Source organism: Trichogramma pretiosum, unplaced genomic scaffold (assembly GCF_000599845.2).
Source record: "Trichogramma pretiosum strain Unisexual culture from Peru unplaced genomic scaffold, Tpre_2.0 scaffold53, whole genome shotgun sequence".
Taxonomy (NCBI): Eukaryota; Metazoa; Arthropoda; class Insecta; order Hymenoptera; family Trichogrammatidae; genus Trichogramma; species Trichogramma pretiosum.
Genome location: NW_019641626.1, coordinates 751,013 through 774,117, shown reverse-complemented (window position 1 = coordinate 774,117; position 23,105 = coordinate 751,013). Strand labels below are relative to the sequence as shown.

The following is a 23,105-nucleotide window of genomic DNA, read 5'->3' as shown; positions in this document are numbered from 1 at the left end:
AAAAATACGTCACTCTAAATGATTGTAAAATGTTGGTATAACATCGCAACTGCGAGTACATTAAATTACCACCGACGAGTTCTCGTAACAGTATTTCATAAAACAACCTAAACAGTCGATACGACAAGTATATTTATATTGCACGTTTATACGTTTTATTGAAATTTCCTTTTCAATGAAGTTACACTTATATTTATTGAAGCTATCAACACCTCCGACTTCTCTCTTCCATTGACACCAAAACTGAATGGAACGAAACGTTACATCAGATCGCTGCTTTTCGTTACGAACTCAATTTGTGAGGATTATTATTTTTTTTTTTTTATAAATACGAAGCAATTATATTTCATGCGAATGGTTTTGCGCGCAAAACGCGTTCAACGGTACTTTTACCCTGCGAAGCTGATTGATTTTCAACCATTAAAAAATTTCAATTTATGAATGATTGCGTTTAATCTTTCTTCGTAATTTGCCAGCAGTATAAGTAAAACATATTTCCAAAATAATTCGTCGAACGACTCTCGGAGTTTTTGTCAAGGCGTCTCTATCTTGCACTACTTGTATCGGAACTTGTCACATTCCCCCGAGACAGTGCACACCGGTACCTGTGCGTCGCCTCTTCATCGCGCGCTAAGATCATAAAGTGTTTATATGCCTAGAAAGATAAAAAGTCGCAGACCTTGAACTAGATCTTCGGGCGTGAAGGCGACACTGGTGCTGCTGCATCAGGGACAGATCGATTTTGAGGAAACGTCGCCAGTCGAGAGAATCTTGCTTATGCCGCCGGATCTGACAAAGGTCTCCGCGAAGGTATATAGAATGCGAGTTATTAAATGAGCTTATTATATGCTTTTACGCCTTCGTACGAGCTCGGCCAAAGTCATTAGCCGCGCGTCTACTACTTGTCGTCGCGTTATTCGTTACATCGCGAACGAATGTAAAAATTAAATCACTTTGAAAGTGGTCAAATTTTTGCGTCGAGAGTTTTTTCGTGATAAACAAAACTTTTTCACAAATACTTTCAAGAGAAATGCAGGATATTTTGAAGATTCGACATTTCAAACTGATACCCGATACTTGAAAAGATATTTTCTTGAAAAATATTTTTCATATATGCATCGTCGTCTCAAGCGTGGGAATCTCGAATCTCGAACCTCGGCGTTACATTTTTGACGTGCACTCGAACGACCATGACTTTTCCAAATATACATTTTCTCGATTTTATAAAATCAGAACTTTAGGGCTTTTAGAAAATTAAGCGAGTCAGTATAACCAGGGAATATTCATAAAAATCTCGTGTGTGCATACATATATACGTACGTACTCGACATGTAAGCAAAAGTACTCTCCTCGTGTTTGATAGCACACACACTTACACAGACGAGTTATCGATCCTCGACTTCGTATGCGCCGCAGCCGTGTCCGTACGTGTGAGCCTAGGTCTCGCGTCGACTTTAGACTTGCAGAGTTGCAGCAGCAGCAGCAGTAGCGGCAAGAGAAAAGCTTAGCCGTGAAAAATACAAAAACAGCCCGAGTCGCTCGCGCTGTGTGTCAAAAAGCGAGAGACGAGCAATCGCGCCGTGCACGACACACGAGGCTTGTGTCTTTCTCTAGGCGGTGCAAGCTCGAGTGCCGCTGCACGACGTACATTACGTATAGGTGTGCAAGTCGCGCGGCATAGATCCCCCGTCAGCGCCTAACAATAGACGACTCGGCGCGTCTCTCCGCAGCTGCTGCTGTAGTCGCGACGAAGCAAGCCTTAATTAGCGGACGCCGCCGACGAGGCTCGTGCNTGGGCCCCCCCCCCCCCCGACGACTTACGTAATATACTCGCGAAATATATATATGCGGTCGAGATCGATGCGAATTTATTTTTTCTCGTATACGCACACGCGTTAACTTGACCGTACGAGAACTGTTAACGAAAGCCCAGTTATTTCCTTCCGTTTGTGAGTCAACCGTTTTGAATTTTTAAAAATGTTTGACATCTCTTTTGTGTCGTGAAAAAAAAAACTTTTGAGCTTTGTGCCAAGCTTCGAAGTTTTTACATCCTTCCTTCTCCTTGTGTACGAATGTTTTCTCTTCGAATTAATATTTTTATTTTTCGTTACATGCTTCGTATGATTTTAACATTCCGCTCGAAGGGTGGCTATATACACGACGCCGGGCGACTTTCTTTATATCAAGGGATGCGCACATAAACTATTCATCTTTTTAAATATTAAATCCAATAATATCATTTTCTTTTGATTAAGTCGTTGTTATTTTGCCCCTGAAATATGAGGCATGTATTATTTTTCTCTGGAAGCAGAAAAAGCTGTAAGTAGTTTAAATCCGATATACAAAACGAAAAAGCTTTGTCCTCGTTGGCTCTCTTAAGTCTTTTCTGGCTTTTGCAAACGTTGCGGTATTAAAATTATCGCTGTTGAAACTCTCCTACGCGTCCCTTTTGCCGCGGCATTTTCTGCATAGTGTGTACTCTTGCGAACTCGATCACACACCGCTTTATACAGCGAACCCCTCCCGCACCTCGAATCGTAATTTTTAATGAAATTCGCGCGCTTTCGACGCTGGACCCGCGCAAATTTCATTCGAAACAAATATTGAATAATGCATTATTATTTTACACCAGCTCGAGGTCCGAAAGATTTAATTTAAGTTGGCCGCGATATGCGATGGGTGATTACGTGCGTGGCCGCCGCCTTCGCAGCCGCCACAGCCACCACCACCACTACCACGTACTGCACGAGGCACACGCTGCTAAGTTCAAGAATTCTCAAGCCTTGTTTTTCTTCGCGGCGCGCAATCGTAACTTTGTTGCAGTTTCCTCGAAGCCATTACGATAGTTAAAAAAGATTCCCCCTACCATCCTCCGGCACTAGAGAAGTAGAGTATATACCGAGCTCTATAGGGATAGACAAAGAAAAAGCCAAAGACGCCGCAGCTACTAAACAATACGCGTATACCGCTGGAAAGGCATGAAAAGGAAGAAAAACGGATTACCTAGTACTAGGAATTTTTTTTCTGGATGACTTGTCTTACCACGTGCTCGGCTTATTTACTTCCACGCTCGGAGCCAAGTTTATTCCATTACGGGGGGCAGAAAAAAGAGACTCGAGATTTTTATTTTCATTCCGCGCACAACACGTGGATCGAACTCGTGCAACATAAATGTCGAGAGGAACAAAGTTGCGGTAAAGACTGAAAATTATGACCCAAGTAGTGTATTATGCTCGTGAAACAAAGAATAATTAATTTGTTTAAAAAGTGCAAGGCATCGGTTCGAGGTGAAGTCGCGTAAATCCTCAATGATATAGAATTTATAATTTGTCGGTTAAGCCCCGGCTAAAGCCTAATATGTGGAGATCTGAATTTCGGAAATTTAAATCCATTGAAGTGAGCCATCGAAAAAGCTTGGCAAAAAAAGAGAAGAATTGCAGGATAGGTAAATACGCGCACACGTGCAGGGCGCGCGATTCGTTGTTGATAGATCGAAAAAAGCTGCGGCAGCTGATTCGGCTAAAAAGTCGAGGTGCTTTACTCTCTACATTGGCCTCGAGACACGATCGATCACACAGCTCAGCGTCGTGATAGATTCACTGCTGGTTGGAAAATTCGCTCGCTTTCGTATAAACCGCTCTCTTTCTCTCTCTCGTCTCGTTTTGCCCGTCCTTTACTTTATTTTTCGACTCTAAACATCGTCACAGAGTAAAAAAGAGAAAAGGCAACATCTTGGTGAAAAAGTGCTCAACCAGCGAATTCCTTTTCCTCGTTGCTGCTTCTTTTTGTCGATTGCGGAACAATATTGTTGATGGCATATACGAACGCGATACGTATAAGGCCAGCGACAGTTTTTTCATGCGCTTTAAGGCCGCTTGGGAATCGCCTTGACCAACCAAACGATTTTATTATGTACGTACACATATATGTTTTCTACCTCGCATCAGGGATTGAATTCGTTTGACAGTTTTTTGTGTGTAAGTAAACTTTTTTACCTTATATATTCCCACTGCGCTCATAGAACTCAGATTTGGACAAAATCTACAGAGATTCAAATAATTTTCTGTGACGATTTCAATATGAGAAAAAATTTCATCAAGGTTGATGTTTTAATTGCTTTTTTTATCTCTAATCTGAACCCTTTATACGCGTAGTTGTAATAAGTGTATAAAGGAGTAGAGATTTAAAAGTAAGTTCAGAGTTAATTTTCATTGTCGCGAGACTTATACTCGTTACGATCTTTATTCTTCTTTGACTTGATCATAGCCAACTATTGCAGAGCGCAATTTTTGAACTTGAATCATATTTGTAGAGTTTCAATGTTTTAGTTCCGAGTGATTACGATAGACAGTTTTCATAAAATTGATTGAGTGTCGAAAAATTTTTTTACTTTTACTTATGACTTTCAAATATTTTTCCTAAAGGTGAAGCATCAAATTCATAAAATGACGACGATAAGTGGGCACCAAATTTTTACACGCATTGTGAGATTTTCTCAGTTCATAATAAGTACAATTTCGTTACACTGTAGGTGGTGTTTTCAAAATTTAATAATTTTTCGTAATTTTTCCTTAAAAGCGCACGTAGTACAAAAGCGACGAGGCGTAAATGGTATAATTAAGCTTTAATTTTAGAAAAATTACTTGAAATCCCAACGACATGTTATTACAGGATATTAATAGTCACGAAATTCAGCTGGCTGCTTTACTAGATGTATTATATTCTCATTTTCCGATTAACTAGAAAAAAAGAGAGAAAGAGAAGGAGAGACAGAAGTAAGTGCAAAAGCACAACAACATCGCAGCGCAGGTTGGTACGGCATCCCAGCGACGAGATATCTCTGCGCTCTCTTGTGCTTGCGGCGATTCACGATATGCATATACTCCGCCTGTCGCTTATTTGTGTCTGTGTGTCCGTATGCACAGCAGGAGTCAGTGTGCGAAACAGAGTTATTCACCCACGAATCGTTTCTAACGATTTTCTTTCTCTCTCTCTTTTTTTCGCTCTACTCTTTGAAATAGTAAAAACGTAATAGAGCTTTGTAGCGCTCTCTATTTCCTTTCTAGCGAGCGATTAATAATAGAGCAGTGAAAAATACGGATGCATGGCTGCTCGCTCGTGTCCTCCTGCGCTACCCATACTGTACGCGTATAATATTCAGTTGTATCTATCGTCGGTTCTGTTGCTATTCCTGATCCATACAGCTATTGTATTAAAATAATACGTAACTGTATACTCGAATCATAATTTCAAAGATAAGCAAGATACGCGGCTAGTTATATTTTGGTTTAGAAATCCCGCCGTACGGAATAGGAAAGTTAATTTGATAGAATATATGCTTGAATGAATAAATGTTTATGTATATTGTGGGTCAAACTGCCGAGATAACTGAAATAGCGAAGCAGTATAACTATACGTTGCCTTAGGAGTGCATAAACATGTAGCCAATTGAAGTATCGCCGAGGACGGTTATGTAAAGGCGTGACACTTGTATTTTTCCTCTCGTATGAATAATAAATTTATTCAAAATTTTTTCAGGAACTTGAAAGATTTGAAAAATCGATTCTAATTTATTGATTCGTGCTTTCTTCAGCACTCTTCTCTATCATCCCGATCTCAAATAGTTTGAGTGAATTCAAGTGAAAAATGTTTAACTTTCTATCATTTAAAGCTTGTAATTCATTTTCAACTCAAAAGCCAAAAATCCAAATTTTATAATTTTTCTTTTGTAGCTTAAATTCGTAGAAAACATTTTAGTCACTACAACACGTGTACGAGTACTCGTATTTTTAATCCATTAGACTCTGTAAAATTTGAGAGAGTTTTAAATCATGAAAATTTTCGTGAATTTGAAGTAGAAAAAACTTTCTTGTTCCGCAGTAAATACATTTATCGCATAAAGTTTATTCTAAAATTTACTGCACTGTTATTTATTATTTTTGGGCTCGTAAGGATCGATTTAAGGATTAGTTTGATTGTAGCAGATGAACAAATTCAGTTATTGATTAGAATGTACTGAACGATCTACATTGCAACATTAACATTACAATACAGTTTTTGGAATTGTCATTCTATCCGTACGCTCATGAATAGCATCAACCCTAAATGCGACAAACGTGTACGCTGTAACGTCTACTTAAACAAACAATGCAATCGAATGCCCATATAATTCACGTGATACACGTGGTACAGATACATAGCGTCGTTTCATTATCATTATTCTATTTAGCAGCTCATCCCTTTCCAATAAAAAAATTCTGTCAGTTAGTAGCTCGTAACTTACAGCGCGGATATTGTTCATGAAAAAATCGTGTAAAATGAGCTTTTGATCGGTGTCGTTATTCTCCGACCGTTTTGCAGCCTTATGCCGAGAATAAACCGTTCGGAAGAGTTTATTGAGAAAGTTTCGCGAAAATCGCCTCGGTATAAGCTGCGAGCTCGGTATATATACTTACTCCGGGATAGGAGGCAAAATGAAAGCCGCGCGCAGGGAGAGGGCGGGCTTGTGCAATTTCAAAATCTTTAAAAATACACTTTTATCGGCATCGATTTCTCGTTTCAAAAGTGTATCGCGATAAAAATTTCATTAACTTTTCGTTTCGTTTCTCGCTCGCATCGGATTCGATCGAGCGGCCTCATTATTATTGGTTTATAATAAACGTGTAAGGTCGAGTCGTTGGCAAAATCGAAAGAGAGTCTCGCTGTACACGTGTGTGCACGTAATAATACACATCCTCCGATGTAGGCACGCGCGCGCGAGCCGAGCAATAAGTAGCGGGAAATTCGCTTTGATTGGGAGCTCGCGAAAGATCGCGGTACACGCGGCGGAGAGAATTTGCCTCGATCGCGCGACGACAACTGCGCAGCCAAAGTCGCAGCTGGTAACCTCGTTTATATACAGCTACTAATTAATAGGGATATTGGCTGGTGGGCGCCCGAGTGGCGCTGCTGCGAGTGTAGCTCTTTCGCGCGCGCACACACGAGCTAGAGAATAAACTACTCAACAAGTTTCCGCATAAACGGCTTACACGTACGAATATATGTATGTGCTTTTGCGATTCGCCTTCGAGTACGCATGTATTATAGCTGCCTTAACGTTTGACTTTGTCGCTTGTACAGCGATTCTGTTTGCAAATTAATAGCAAAGTTGAATCTCTTACATAATCGTTTGTCTTTTCCGCTCGGCTCAGCTATATTTCGCTCTGCCGACGCGTATGAATTAAACCGTTGTTGCGCCGCGCGCGACTACCGAGAAGAACATCAAAATCTCCGTGTGCAACGATGCTGCTGCGCCATGAGATACTTGGTTGCTGCACCGACTATGTAACTTACGCAGCGGCAACTTATGCAGCTCACTTTATTTCTTGCATAAGCACTTTGCCAAACTTGGCTCGGCCCGACAACTGCCTATACACTATATGCGCGTATCGTACTGCGAGCTCTACAAAACTTTCTATACACGTATATAGAGCGCAGCCGAGTTATCAAAGCGTTTCTTACACCTATACCCCGAGGCTATGTCAAATATCCTATCTCGCTGCGCATGTTACACGTATATATATATGGCAGAGGAAGGATTAACGTTACTACTTTCGTCTAATGGTTTTCTCTTCGTGAATGTGTATTTACCTGCCACGAAATCAAAAACGATCGACCTTTTACTTCTATTGTTTCATTGAGAAATAATAATTTTATAACTATTTTATCTAAAAATTCTCCATTTTTCCATCCATTATGCATTACACGATTTATTAAAAAGCTCGTCGGAGATACAGAATCTTTTGCCGCTACAGTCGTATACAGAAACATAAAAATACCTTTTCCAATTGGAAAACTTTTACTTTCGATCAAAATCACACACACGTCGCGAAAACCCGCATATCACGTATTATTAAAAGCTCCTCATGCTCAATCTCTGTGTACATGTCCACGTGTGTTTTATTGGCAATAGACGGACTGCGCCTGGCAGTTTCTCTCTTTTTTGCCCGCGCGCGCGCGTAAAATCGATATCCGATATTTGACGCGCGCTCGGCAGGCAAGCAGCAGCAGCAGCAGCGGCGGCACTGCAGTTACAGGCCAGTGCCAAGAGAGGCCTGATTTACTCTCCCGCTGCTGCCTATTTTAGCGGACTATTAGGCTGCTTAAAACTTGCTACTCTCGAATGATCGAAAGTTGCCAGGATTCGTTTTTGGCCGCGAGCGACCCCGTTCTTGATTCGTGCGTATAGTGTCAATTTTATTACGCTACTCCAAATTGACTTTTACCACCGCCGCCGGACGAAATTTAAAAACGAACTTTTATGCGTATATAGAATACAAGTTTTCCTTATCGGTTACGTTATTTTCAACAAAAAAAAAATCACGGTAAATTTCTATTCATCCGCCCTTATAATGCCATGTCACGGTGCACGTTACATATTGCGAGTTTATTTATCTTTGCATTACGTTCCATCAAATCTATTGTCAGGAGCTTATCGTGCGATGGACTTGTGCCGCGTCGTTTTCACGGAATAAATTATTTTCTTGTGCTATCTGCGCCGGTTTGAAAATAAACACATCGACGAAATAACGCGCAGCGATATTCGAGTATATTCGCGCGACTACTGGGTGAAGCGAACTGCGACTCGTTCTATTTCAAATTCAGAGTAAAAGTTACGAACCTACCTAGCTTATATACTGTGAAATTGAAGACGTCGAAAAAAGTCCTCGTAATGCGAATGTTATCCTCTTTTCTTTTTGCTTTTCTCTCTCGAGTCCTTGTTTCATGTTGCTGCTGCTCTTTCTACATCGCAAACGCGATAATCCAGTTGATACATTTAGAATAAATTCCAGTCAAGTCCGAGGCACGTGTTCGAGTCATATAGGCGCATGTAATATTTATAAATGGTAATATCCGCTCGACAATGGCAGCGAATCTATTAAACTCGCTCTGCTTTCCATTTATTATCCGCGCGCGGTATACGAGCTGTTATATACTTACGAGACTCGGGGGAGAGGCTGCGAAAGAGCTATATAATGCAAAGAGAAGGAGGCACTATCCGACGCGGCATCGAGACTCGAGCATTGAAAAGAACCGAGCTTCGGGAATAATGCAGCGAACCTTTGGATTTTCTATGCACTCGCCGATGCGCGAAATTGAAGATAAGTTGATGACAAAATTAATTAGTATACGGGGTATGCCCGAGTAAAGAGGGAGAAAAGAGAGTAAGTTTATGCGCAGTCCTTCCCTTATGCCTTTCCAGTCGCGCGACCAACTCCGATGTTGCGCACACGTATATAGCTATTATGTTACAGCTATTATGTAGCGGTGCCTTCTTATCGGTTATATTCCAGTCGAGAAGTTGACGCGAGAAACTTCGCTGTTCCGTAATCAGCTTCAATGACTGTTTCACTCGGCAAACTGACGATATACAACGTATACGGCTTTTAAACATTCTCACCGATGGCCGTTGCAAAAATTTTCGTTTCTCTTTTTTTATAACAAAATATTTTTCTCGCTTTTCCCCGAAGAAACCCGATCGAACATGCGCGAGAGTCGATGTTTTTGATGATTAAATTTGCAGAACGTGTTTCAAATTTAGAATCGAATTTGCGTTGCGTTTCCGGTCTGAACGTGGCTGCATTCACAAGCTCGATCAATAATCGTACTCGAGAAAAATTCAAAGCAAGATTCAAAATTGAAGAAAAAGCGCTGAGAGTCTTGAAAAAATTTAATGGGCTAAGTGAAAACAAATGAATAGAATGCATAGTTTTTAAAACACGATGTCGCTGACATATTTATATGTTAATGATGCAACAAAAAACATGAACTTGCAAATATTTTCAGTTATATATTATTTCCTAGAGAGTAGATGCCAGCTCGTTTTTAGGGTCCAGGGCCTCCACGTACTCGCCCTTGCTCTCCATGCACTTGGCCCATCGCTCCTGAAGCTTCTGAAAGCAGACCTGATAATCCTGAGTCTGCAGGCTCTGCATGTAGGCCAGAGTGCTGCGCTTCATGCAGCCGACGTCGTCGAAAGTCTTGCCCTTGAGGAAGAGCTTGACGCGCGGAAAGAGGAAGAAGTCGCAGGGCGTGAGGTCGGGCGAGTAGTAGGGATGCGGCAGGCAGGCGATCTTCTTCTCGGCCAGGAACTCCTGTATGGCGAGGGAGTTGCGCGACAGGGCCGTGTCGCAGTGCAGATACCAGGAGCGCTGGCGAAAGCTCGCCGCACGGCGCACCCTGACCTTCTCGCGCAGCCTCGTCAGCACGTCCCTGTAGTAGGCCTGATTCACCGGCTGACTCTGCGGCACGAACTCCTGATGGACGATGCCCTGCGAGTCGAAGAACACGATCAGCAGAGTCCGGACGGTGGCGCGGATCTGGCGGAGCTTGCGCGACAGCGACTCGGCCGTGGGCGTGCGCCACGCGTACTGATTGTGCTGGGACGTTTTGCTCTCCGGGTCGCAGCCGTAGATCCACATCTCGTCACCTGTTTAGCAATTATTTTTTCTCCGCTATAATTACTTCCTCGTTGTTGGATGTGAAATTTTAAAATTCACGACAGTTCCGTCGAGGATTTCGGCAAAGATGTGCATAGCATATAACTCGTGCCGTACTCGGCCAAGTTTGATTTAGAATTTATCCGCGAACAGTCGAGTAAACAAGTGCGTAGTAAATTTATGAATAAACTTGTATATTGTCGCGCGAACAATCAAGTTCAAGTAGAAATTTGCCTCTGTGAAATATAATGAAGTTGCTTGCGGTGAATTATTCATTAATTTTATAGAGTGCACAGTATAGTTATTCATTTGAAATTTCATCATGAAATGCTAAAGTTTGATTATTTTTCGAGCACAATCAGTCGAGTCGTGCAAGTAAGGAAAATTACTTTGCTTTTTGGCATTACACGATCGAGTACGAACACGAAACAAAGAGACTAAGAGAGTAGGTAAGAGCTCACCCGTAATAATGGAGTCGGTGAAGAGAGGATCGGTCTCGGCCCTCCTCTTGAGCTCCGAGCATATTTCCCACCTCCTGATCTTCTCGTCGTCGCTGAGGAATCTCGGCACGAGCTTGGAGGCCAGCCGCTTGAGGCCCAGATTGACCGTGAGTATGGCCTGGCAGGTGTCGTGCGGTATGCCGATCTCCTCGGCTAACTCGCGGGCCGTCAGTCTACGGTCCTCCTGGATCTTACGGCGTAGCTTGTCGACGTTGGCGTCGCTGCACGAGGCCGAGTGCTTGCCCGACCAGAGGTCCTCCTTCATCAGGTCCCGGTCCTTCTTGAAGCAGCGCACCCACTCGTACACGATGTAGCGGCTGAGGCTGGCTTTGCCGTAAGCCTTCTGCAGCATCTCGTAGATCTCGCTCTCGCTCTTCTCGTTCTTCACGCAGAACTTGATGCACACGCGCTGATCCTTGCGGTCCATTGCGCGCGATCCTCCGGGATTTTCGAGTATCAACGCGCGAGTACGTGTGGCTCGAGGCGCGCGCTCGCTCGATGGGCTTCCTGATGACTGGCCTTTGTCATACAGTCGCGCACATTATGCGTATGTCGCGACGCAGTTACTGCTCCCACTTGGCCGATATCTAGCTCATCTCCACCCATTTTTTTTCGTACCTATATTCTCGGGTCGGTCGTTTTGTTTTTTTTAATGCTCTTGCTTCGTTTGTTCGTTAAATTGAATAACGATCGACCTCGACGTAACAATCAATTTAAATTTAGAGATGATCGAGCTCATATAAAAATTTTAATTTCTTCCTTTTTTTTCCTAAAAATTAATCTTTCGAATCAAATAATAGATGTGCAGCTAGATGTTTCGGAATTCGCAATGAATATTTGATGAAAAAGTTGGATCGGCTATACGCTACGCGCAGCTATGTGCATAATTCAAGCAGCAGAGATCGTCCATTATATCCATCTAGATGTCTCGCAAGGTCGAATAGCACACCACACTTGAATTTGTTATGCGCGTCGCCGAGCTTGCAACGATGTACAACCAATGTTTCATCCGGACGATCGACGAGCGTTATTTAATTCCCACTTCGATTACCTCCGTGATGCAGGACATGGTTTCTCGGACGTGCTCGACTTTTCCCCGAGCCTGGACAAAGCGCAAATTTTTCATATTTGTTTAAAATAATATCACATTCCGATTGTTAGAGTATCATTACTGTAATGACATTACACTCTGACTGCGAGTTTAATTTGCATTGTCAGCGATCTCCAGCTGGCTTTTATGCGCATTCGCAAAAAGAATAAGTTCGCGTCATGCCCATTTAATTATCATCCTTTAACGATCTCATTATACGTCGTGCCGTCCTATTTTCCGCGACCGGCTTGGGGACACACTACACTATACGGGGGGCGGCAAAGATGAAAAGGAACAAAAAAACAGCAGCAGCAGCAAAGACAATCCCTCGGTGGAAAACGACGGCAATTCGCGCATACAATATGTATTATGCTACGGCAGCGCGTCGAGTATAAAAACGAAGCAACAGCCCGACGTCGTTCGTCATACCTCGTTTATCTTCTTTCTGTACAAAGAATTAAGTTACGCGACTAGAGCTACGACTACTACTACTACTACTACTGGAAGCGCATACATTTGTGCATCAATCTCGCGAATATGTATAAACGAGCTGGAGAGAGAGATACGCGTCGAGGGCGTGTACCTAATTATCCGTCGAGTCGCTACTTACGATTTGCATGATTAGTCACGCGCGGCATCGGCATAGCGTAGGCGTGCATGTACACATAATCCGAGCATATAGCATAAAGCTCTATACATACCTATACGTATTATAATAATCAAATTGAGAATTAGACAGTGGAGTAGCGGCTGTTTTTGACGCTCGTCACGAAGTAAGGCAGCAGCAGCAGCAGCAGCGGCGGAGTCGCTGCTAGTGGCAAGTGGCGCTGTGCACTTGACAGATTTTACATTCCCCGCGTCCTTTACAACGTATATTATATTACGAAGTAACAGATGCCGCCCATTACAACGGGATATAAAGTTCGAAAAACTTCCGAGTCTATATACTTGGGAGGTCGTTTTAACGCTGCGCACGTGAAACAACGAGTATCTTGCGATTTTAACGCGCGCCGTCAAAGAGAGCAGCAGCAGCAGCAGCGGTAGCAGCTCTTTTCGCTTTTTTCCACTCTCGAAAATCCTGATTGCGCGAGCCAGCTCTAGCTGAGTGCAATTTTTTTCTGTTTTTCCGTGTGTTCATGGATACTCCGCGCGGGAATGTACGAAAATGTTATTACGTGCTTTTACCAGAAGAATTGGTGGATCGGGTGGAAAAGCATCCGAGCGTACACTTTTTTCGCTTGTAGCTACATATACGCACACGCCCACGCGCTAATATATATTCCGCAGCGAGCGTATGAAGAGTGAAAAATGTAAATTTCCGAGTAAACTTTGCACTTAGCGAGGCCAAACTGATTCCAGCCGAGAAAAATTAAATCATTCCTTCACGCAGCAGCCCCTTTATGTATTATAATACGTCGCTCCCGTTTACGATACAGACGGCATAGCATATGCACACGGCCACTTTGCATCCAGCTGACAACTGGCGTTATATGCGAGGGGGCATATCGCAAAAAGCACCCAGAGAGTGCGATGTATAATACACAGACCTCAAAGAGCCGCCGACACGCGCAAAAAAAACACCCGACTATGCGCGTGCAGTATATATTTCGGCGCGTATAATATGCAAAGTGGAAACTGCAGTAAAATGATCATATAACTGGCAAGTCGACTAGTAGCGAGCGAGCAACAATTCCGATGGCTGACGCGCGTGCTCCCGGCGCTGCGTATATATACAAAGCGAATCGTCGCTGAGTGCGTCGAGAAGCGCAACCTTGTGATAATAGCAGTTAGCCATAAATATTTTCCTCGTCGGCCTCGAGAGTAGTTGGGAATTTCGACTCGGCTTCTATTTTCCTATATGCGCCCGAATGCTCTCGCTGCTGTATAGTTGCAAAAATATCAGTTTTGTAATTTCGCCGAGGCTCCGCCATATCGGTAACGCGTTTGCGATATATGCCGAAAGTTGCCCGAAGAGAGAAAGAATGCAAAAAGGCCGAAGGAGGAAGAAGCGAGAACAAAAAAGAAAATAAAATGAAAAAAGTTTCGGCGGATTTTCGTGACTTTTTCCTTCGTCCACAGACAGCTGCGCCAAAAAGATTTATGCCGACGACCTTCGCGGCTCACGCGTATAAGCCCAATGCCGTGACTAAGTTTCATTTTTTAATACTGCTCGTTTAGTTCTGATGGTCGCAAACATACATCTGTATATCATTTTTATACTGCTTTAAATTATCAACCAAGTCGTAGTAGTACATCGTGACTTGTACCAGAGCCGCAACAGGTGTTGAAATCGAAAAATTTCACGTAAAATAGACACCTTCTTCTGCTGATTCGAATCTCAGATTCGACAAAACTTGCGCTTCCCGTGATATTCATAATTTTCACCAACGATTCTTTCAAGTTATAACTCCACGAAAACCTGTTACAGCGTAGCTTGGATATACGCATTCAAACTAACGCATAAAACGAAGGGTCGCGTCGATGAGGGGTCACTAATTGGATTTCTCGCCAGGTGAAAGTGTAAAACTCGCGCCACATACGTTTGCACCTGTAGAGTGTATGTACATAGGTGCAGAACTAGTTTGCATTCTATATATATGCTTACAAGTTTCGGCCAATTGCACTGCGCCCACGTAAAATCGATGCATGTTGATGTAACGAATTTCGAGCCCCGACGCATTGGAGCCAGTGAGTGCAATTTTTTTTTTTTTTTACATTTTCACGCTACCGAAAGGAGCAGGAAAATTCGTCGGTTTTATAATTAAAAAAGGTGCCATAATTAGGATTTTCGAGGATTTTCTCCCAGCACCCGGATCATTTTTTCCCATTATTTTAATTGCTTCTCCCTCATAATGAATGTACAAATCGGCCAGGAACTTTCTCCAGATTTGGCTCGGGTTAATAACCAAAATGTCTGTCTGTCCCTCGTCCCGCCGCAAATATCCAATGCTTCATCAAATAAGACCGTATAATGATAATTGTTGCTAGTTCGGAGCCCCGGGTCATTGGGGGCTATAGCGCAGCGCCATAGTGACTGCGGTATATAGAGTGACCAGTGCTCTCAGCCAAATATACATCGGCCGAGAATTTCTCAAGTTTCAGGCTCGAGCTCGCTCTCTCCATCTCCGATTCGCTCTTGCTCGAATAAGTTTCTAATGTTTGCTTAATCAAAAGGTTCTTTGCAGTTGGCATTTGGAAATGACGGGCTGTAGACACCCCTGCAGCGCACGCAGCAGCACTCCGCTAATCAACGGCAAATTTTTAATCTACAATTAGCCTGGCTAATGTGTAATAAGCACTGAGGCTTCGTGTCGGTCGAATTCTTCTTCTCTTTTTTTTTCGCTAACAGAGTAGCCGAGATAATTAGGAAAAATTTTCGTTCCCCCGGTATATATAATACCGTTCGATTTTTAAAACGAAGCATTTTATAATTCACTTACACTCGTGCTGGTATATAATTGCGGGCTTGCTCTGCTCTTCGCGCAGAGTATAATGCAAATTTGCCCGCGGCAGATACGTGATGATAAATCGAGGCGTTGAATCGTTGCGTTTTTCTCGCGAAGTTATAAGCTGAAACAAACTTTACAATGGCCACACTGTCGTCGCAGGTGTCCCCCGCGCACGTAACGAACCTACTCGTGTCGAGAGTCGTGAAAGTTTGCGCGAAAATTTTGTCGTTGCAGAACTCTCGAATCAGCTTCGTGAAAAATATTCTCAAAAATCGAGAGGCGTTGTAATCGATAAATTTACAAAAAAAAGAAAAGGTTCACTAGCAGATTTTACATAAGCTACTTTTCTGCAGATTTAACGTTATCACCTATCGTATCGGGTTATATCCGTAAGATATACGCCGCGGCCAACGAAGCGTAAAATGGGATAATAATAAGTTGGAAAAATACTCTGGCTCTCGAGAAAGAGATGCACGAGATATACGATGTAAATAAGACGTCCACAATGCATTAAACAATATTGATCGCCGGGGCGGCGCGTATCGAGGAAACGCATATATAAACTCGAGGGAAGAAAATTTTTGAGCCACTGCGAGAACAGCTACCGTTGGTCATTTTTTTCTTTTTCGAGTCGAGTCAACAAAAAAAAAAGGGAGAAGAAAATAGCATGCACAAACCCGCACTCTCGGCGCGTTTGACGTTGTATATTTTTGACGCGCCATAGCGACTCTCTGACACAGTTTCGCGTCGACTTGGAAAAGTTGCGCGAGCCGCGCATAAACGTATTATGTATACGCGAGCGCGGGCCAAAAACGTCATGCACGCGCTTCTATAATACGCAGTGTTTTATATATAGCAAAAGCGATCCTTTTCAGCTCGCGCCGAGCAATTCATTATAAATACGCGGACATAAATATAACGCGCGTGGCTCGTACGACAATACGTAAAAGCGCGTATCAAACCGTTTCTCGCGAGTTTCGCGGGCTTCGCTTGGCGTATCATAAGCCGGCTGGCCGTCGATGTATATATTATGTATCGCATGACGGATCCCGCTCCCTTCCACCCCCGCATAGCTGCTTTTGTTCCGCAATTATTAACGCGTCAATTATATACGAGAGGACGAGGATGCGTATAGCGCTCGATGCGTAAATTTGTTTCAATTTCGCTTTGTCGTGGCGCTTTAAGCTCGTTCGTGCCACCGCGAGAGCGGCGCGCGCGGTACAAATTACTAATAAAAATTGGCAGGACTTGTCTTTGGAGCGTTGCCAAAGGCTCGCCTATATAACATATGTGTGCCTGCATACGCGAGCGTGTATAGGTATTCGCGACACACACGATATAGCTCACGCACAGAAAGAAGCTTACATATTCATACGCGAAAATCCCTGGCTATGAAAATTGAAAATTCCACCGAGAATGGAAGGCTGCACACATGCGCGGGCACATTTGCTCAACGCTATACGTATACCCTAGCCGTGTATATATATATATATAAGCTTTTTTCCCCGCTGAGAATCGTCTCTACACGTAGCACGCATGCATATAACGCTTATATATACTCGTTAGAGTGGGTATAAAAAGTATCTATGCGAGCGCGCGTCTAGCTAGCTACATGTCACAGACGTATTATGCGCACAGCGCACGAGTTCTAGCTCTCGGCCCGAGAGCTGTTTTTAACATCGAAGAGGTAAACTTGCCGCGGGCGCAGCAGCACCGGAGTCAGCTGCCTTCGTATACGCTGGATCGCCTAGCGTAAGCGGCGAAATAAGTCGTTAGAGCGTCGTGCTGCGTTGCAATTTAATTCGAGATTAATTACTCCGGGCTTCCGAAATTCTCTCTACGTATATCACGCGCGCGCGCGCGCGGCAAATATTGAAATTAAACATTAACCCAATTTTATTGCAATTTGAGCGCGATCGCGCGTGTGTGTGTAGTAGCTTTATACTAATTTCAGCCTTCCTGTCCCGTACTCGCGCGCTACGTCATCTTTGCGCGGCATCTCTACTGCGCCGTGGATGTGCAAACGCCAGCCAAAGATTAAACCACCAAGCGTACAAAGAGCTACGTGTCGGATTTGGCCCCGTGTATATAGTTTATACATCTGTATTAGAGAAAACGAACGACGAAATGACAGCTTCGGTTCACGTCTGTGCGCCGCATTGTGCTGCCGACGCACACGTCGGCTTTGTGATTTTTCCCGGCTATCGAACGCGCATCGCGGCATTTAATCCCTGTATATGATCTACACCCAGGCAAGCACGATTCGAGTTTCAATCGTCTAAGATATTAAATAAAGTACGTCGACACTTGGCGATTCAGCTTTGTGTGTTCGCACGATGCGTTCCTCGACCGAGCTGATGTCGATTTTTAAAAGGGGCTATTATATACGCGCCGTGAATTTTTCACATCGCTATAATTCGAATCACCTCACGTCTCCCGCGACGCCTAGGATCGTGTAAATTATTCAACGCGCGCTGTCCGCGCAAGCTCGCGATGAATGGAAAATGCTGATATGAATTATAATATCAGCTGGCTTTTTTTTATTACCCCTTCCTAGCTTTGTCCAAGCTCGAGCTTTGTGTTTCATTTATGCCGGTGGAGAGGATATTAATCCCCGAGTGCGTATCCCAACTAATAAAGCTCGAAACAAATGGCGAGTACGCGTTATCGGAGTAAGCGCTGTGTAGTTCATGAAAAAAATTCCCCAAAGTAGATTTTGCAGCTCGGGCTTTCCTTAATGCTGATGAAAATATGATTTATGGAAAGATTCATTAAAAACTTGGCGAATTATCGGCGAATTTCACGCTCGAATAATGTAAGCTTTGGAGGCAGCGAGAACTGGCGCGTATTTACATTATCCATCGAAATAAATAACAAAAACACGTGCAGCTGCATTATTGCGCGAGCTGCTGCTGGGAAATCGAACGACAATTGGCCCGATGGAAATAGAGCTTCAATCTCGTACAAACATGCACGCGCCGCTCGTCATCGTTCCTCTCTTCCTTTCAATATATGTCCGCGCGCGTGTATATATTATTCCACAGTGGAAAACTGTGTCATTCAGGCGCGCACACACCTACATATAGATAGAGAGAGAGAGAGAGAGAGAGAGAGAGAGAGAGAGAGAGAGAAAAGGTGAACAATGCGCTCTATTTTACAAGAAAATCGTCTATTGAATAATACTCACGCATCGTCGGGCGGAGCCAGTGCTATGACTGCAGAGCGACGACGACGAGGCTGTTCGACACGACCTGACAAAAGATTATTCAAACAGTTATGTTATGTATAATATAGACTGACGAAAGCTTGCCGTAGGGCCAAAAGTGCCTCCTGCTCTCTGTCCTCCTTCTCCTCCTCCTCTCCCACCTCGTCACGTTTCACAAAACGTGAGCAAACCACGTGCATGTACCGCGTGCGAGACTAAATTTAACTCCGTATAATGTCGTCATATGGCTAAGTACCATGAGATTTTCAATTATTTTCCAACAATCTCTGTTTGTGTATTAAAATCAATATCAATTTGTGTCAATGCGCGTAAGACTTTAGACCAAGAGGATTAAAAAAGAAAATCTAAAAATGGTCGCCAATCGTATTATCATAAGCAATTTTTCAAACAATAGTTTAAATTTTTTACCCAAGTGTAGTTATTAAAAAATTTATTCGAACGAGAAGAAATACATTTTTATTCTGAAAGTGTAAGAATATATCATAAGCCGGTGTAAGAGAAATGAACACTGAAGTACGAATCTTATCCAACTTCAGACATCTCGTCGCTGCTTCGTTAATTATTCTCCACGCGCATGAACTCATTGTGTAATTTACGACAAAAAAAGCTCGAGTCATATATTGTCGTGAAATATTGCACGAATGAAATCATACGAGAAATCCGTCCGTCCAATAAAATTACTGATATGTACTTTTCTCAAACAAAACCTATAGAGTAACTTTATTGGAAAATAGTCATTACAATCCTCTATCTAATCTCAAATCCTTCAAGACGTATATATCTCTCGGTCGCGCTTTGTCAATTTTCGATTACTTTTATTCGCCGCCGAGTCTTTTCGTCGGGCATTCGGTGATCATTTAGTGTCCTTTCCAGCGTATTAGAATCTCTCCTCAAGGTTTTTCGGCATTAAAGGGCTAATTCGATTCTTAATCGGGCCTCTCTCTCTCTTGGTCGGCAAAGCTCTCGAAAATCCATAATATACATATAAATCGGTCTCTCGAAATTTCGCTTGTCACATGTATTTCGAGTATATTGCAGTCTGCATGAAAGCTCGCACGGCCCCCGCGCAAGCCGCTTTACGTGACTCGAATGCGAATATTTTAAACACATACTCCACGTCCTACAACCTCGGATGTTTGACTATCCCTCTGATATAACGCGAATCGGTTGACACTGATGGAAACAATCGATTTTTTATCTTGCTCGTACTTTGCTGTTTAGTATTTATCTTTGATCGAAATTAGCTTTCACTTTGTTTAGTAGCATCCGATTTCTTTCAACTCTTTGCATTGGTGGTAGAAAACAATATTATGAAATTTCTACTGTGGTGATTTGCAAGACCTAAATTCTATATTGTATGTTTAATTTGAATATTATTGAAAAGAGAGTAATAATTTTACGAAAGCAATGAAGATTAATATTGAGAAAAAAACCTTGTACTTATTTTATGAATTTTTTTATTTTTCAGGAGACTCATCAGTCCAGACAACGAAGCTGATGTGCATAATATGACAGGACGGAGAAGCCTCGCGAGTGTTGTGTGTGGACTGCATAAACTTGAGCTCATATTCTCAAGTGACATCAAACAACAACGTGACAATTGCGCTGGCACTTAGGCGAAAGAGAAGCTGATAGTTCAAAGAAAACTGAGAAAAAAACGGAAGGAGTTTTTCGACGTATATTTCGAGCTAGCTAAACGCGTTTCAATCAATCTTTTTCAAATCGCACTCCATTTTTTATGTATATTTCAAAGTTTTCTGAAAAGAACTGAAAAGAAATATCAACTGAGGTTTATAATTGGAAAAGACATTATAAAGAAACTGTTTTTAAAGCTAATCTGAAAAAATTCATTATCAAAAGATTCTTCATGAATCGGAAAAAGAAAAAATATTTTAATTAAAATTTGTCAAAAATCTTTGTGAGCACGAAAAATGAGCATACAGGGTTTACTTCATCAGTTGAAAAAAATGGTTCGTTACCCGAAGTAAAGTGAATGAAAGTAATAATTGCATTGTTTACGTTTGGCGTTAAGAAAAGACATTGAAATTTAGGCACGTTTAAACGCTAGTTTAAAAAACACGCCCACGCGAAGCGGTGGTGTTTTCATTTATCCAGGCAAGGATCGAGAACGATCGCAAAAGTTTTAGCCAGCATGACGCTCGAAACATTTTGCATTAAATTATTTTCTCTTTATTTGAGAATAACGAGGGCATTAAGTGGACTCTGTCAACATTACTATCGATTGAATCCTAAGCTTTGATGAAAAAAACAAGAAGCGAACGCGAATCGGGCTCTCGATCGGCTGCTATAACAAAGAGAAAAAACTGAAAATGTAGCATCGACAGCCGAGAGCGAGCTCGGTCAATCAATTCGTCGACGCAGACGGACACGGAGCGCACAAGGTGTATCGCGTACAACGATGCCACTACCGCTGCAGCCGGCTCCTGCGTTCGAGGTATCAATTTAGGCCCCGGGGGACCGCCGAAACATGGACTATGCAAGTGCACTCGGCAACAATACGCAGTCGCACTGCGAGCTCCTGCAAAGGAATTTCACCATGCCCAAAGACGGTGAGTACAGCAACAAAAACGATTGCTCGATTTTCCGGCTCGCTTGGCCAAAAAAGCACTTGACGCTGCACAGTTACCGTCTTTTGTTTTTAAACGATGTTGTTCGAACTGTGTAGCATCGGCGAAGCTTGAAACTAATGTTTGTCGAAAAACGAATTAGAAAATACAAAGTGTGCGAGTGGCTGTTTCGTTGGCTGCTACACCATAACCGTGCCACGAGGCAATTATATTTTTGCGAATGCGCGCACAAAGTCAGCCGTAAGGACGGAGCGATGCTTGTCTTATTAGAACGAAAATGCGCGCCGTGGTTAAATGTCTTAATCATGAGTGCGAGTGGTAAGGCCCTTTAAATGCAAATGAGAATGTAAATCAGCAAAAGGTCTGTAGCTTTGGTGGACGTCGAGCTTGCGAGCCCTCAGCTACGGCCGACGTCGGTTCTCTCTCTCTCTCTCTCTAACCCACTTTACTTCATCCGCTTCTTGTTCTTGTTCACTACAAGTCCGCGCGAACCGCTGCAACATCTTTTTCAAAAATTGTCTTTGCTCTTTTCTTTCTCTCTTTCTTGGGCAGTCGAGTTTTTTTTCGTAGCTACGCGTGCTTCAATTACACATTCGCTCTTTCAACACATGTTTGCAGCAATTGGCTGTTAAAAGTTCCCGGCACCAATCATAATTTTCTAATAAATTGCCCGCGTCAACCCGAACGAACTCGACTTTTAATTATTCACTCTGTCTAATAACGAGTAGCGCGTCGAGGGTAAAAAAGAAGGAGAAAAATATTTTATCGTTGAGAATTTTTTTCTTCGTAAAAAGTTTCCAGCCGCTTCGCACAGATCGATCGCCTCGGCAGCTTCGCGTTAAACGTGTCCTTTTTCCCAGGCGTAATTATAGGTTTATTCACCTCTCATCAAGCGAAAAGCTAACAAGCCAACGTAGTCGGTTTCGTTGTATTTTCCAACTGACGAACACGCAGGTGTATGGAGGCGTGTAGCCGTGTGCGTAGTACGTGTGAGCGTGCACAGACTCGACGTCAAGTGCTTCACACTCGAGTATCAGCTCGCGCTTAGTAGCCCAGCGGGCTATGTGTATACGTATATATCTATACGCGTTAGTCGCCCCCGAATGATAAGAGTAGCGGAGTCGAGGGAACGAGACAGTGTGCGGCCTGAAGAGAATCGCCTCTAGGGAGTAACTCCAAAAGAAATTTAGGTCAGCTCGTGGAAATTCCTTCGCGAGAGACTCAAGCTCTGTACCGACACACGACGCCAGTACACTACGTAACGATAATCGTACACATTGCCTACGTGTGATATTCAGAACGAAGCTTTGTTGCTCGGCTGGTCCTTTTATCGAAAATAAAAATCGACGACAAAAATTTTTACCGCGATATTTTCTTGATCCGATCGAGTTGAGAAATGTTGGGAGACGCGATTTTTTGGACTTTGCTAAATTACACGATTTTTCGAGAGAAGAAAGTAGTTTTACGAAGTGCGAAAACGCGTTCAGACATATAGGCGAGGTGCAACATGCGCTAACCGCAAGTGGTTCATTCATTAAAACAAAAAAGGAAGAAAGGACCCAAGAGTATTTTCAAACATTTTTAAAGAGGTGAACTAAAAGCTTATTACGTTCAAGACCTTCATTCGCCCATTTTACCTCTTGTATAAATGCCAATCTCCACCGAAAAATAGAGATTTAATTTTCTTTACAAGCGCTAGTAATAAAGGATAATTGATTCTGCCAAAAAGTAATCATTGCTACTCTTTTGATATTTTCTACAGCAATTTTTTCTT

The 23,105-nt window shown here is 42.8% G+C and overlaps 1 protein-coding gene across 1 annotated transcript in view; it reads left to right on the top strand.

Moving 5' to 3' along the window:
* The window catches only part of LOC106651586 (PDF receptor-like), a 41,205-nt gene that overhangs the window by 2,304 nt on the left and 15,796 nt on the right, over positions 1-23,105 (top strand). The window contains exon 2 of the mRNA XM_014370153.2: positions 20,212-21,313. Within this exon, the coding sequence (XP_014225639.1) occupies positions 21,232-21,313 (82 nt within the window). The 5' untranslated portion in view covers positions 20,212-21,231. The remainder of the gene's footprint in view (positions 1-20,211; positions 21,314-23,105) is intronic.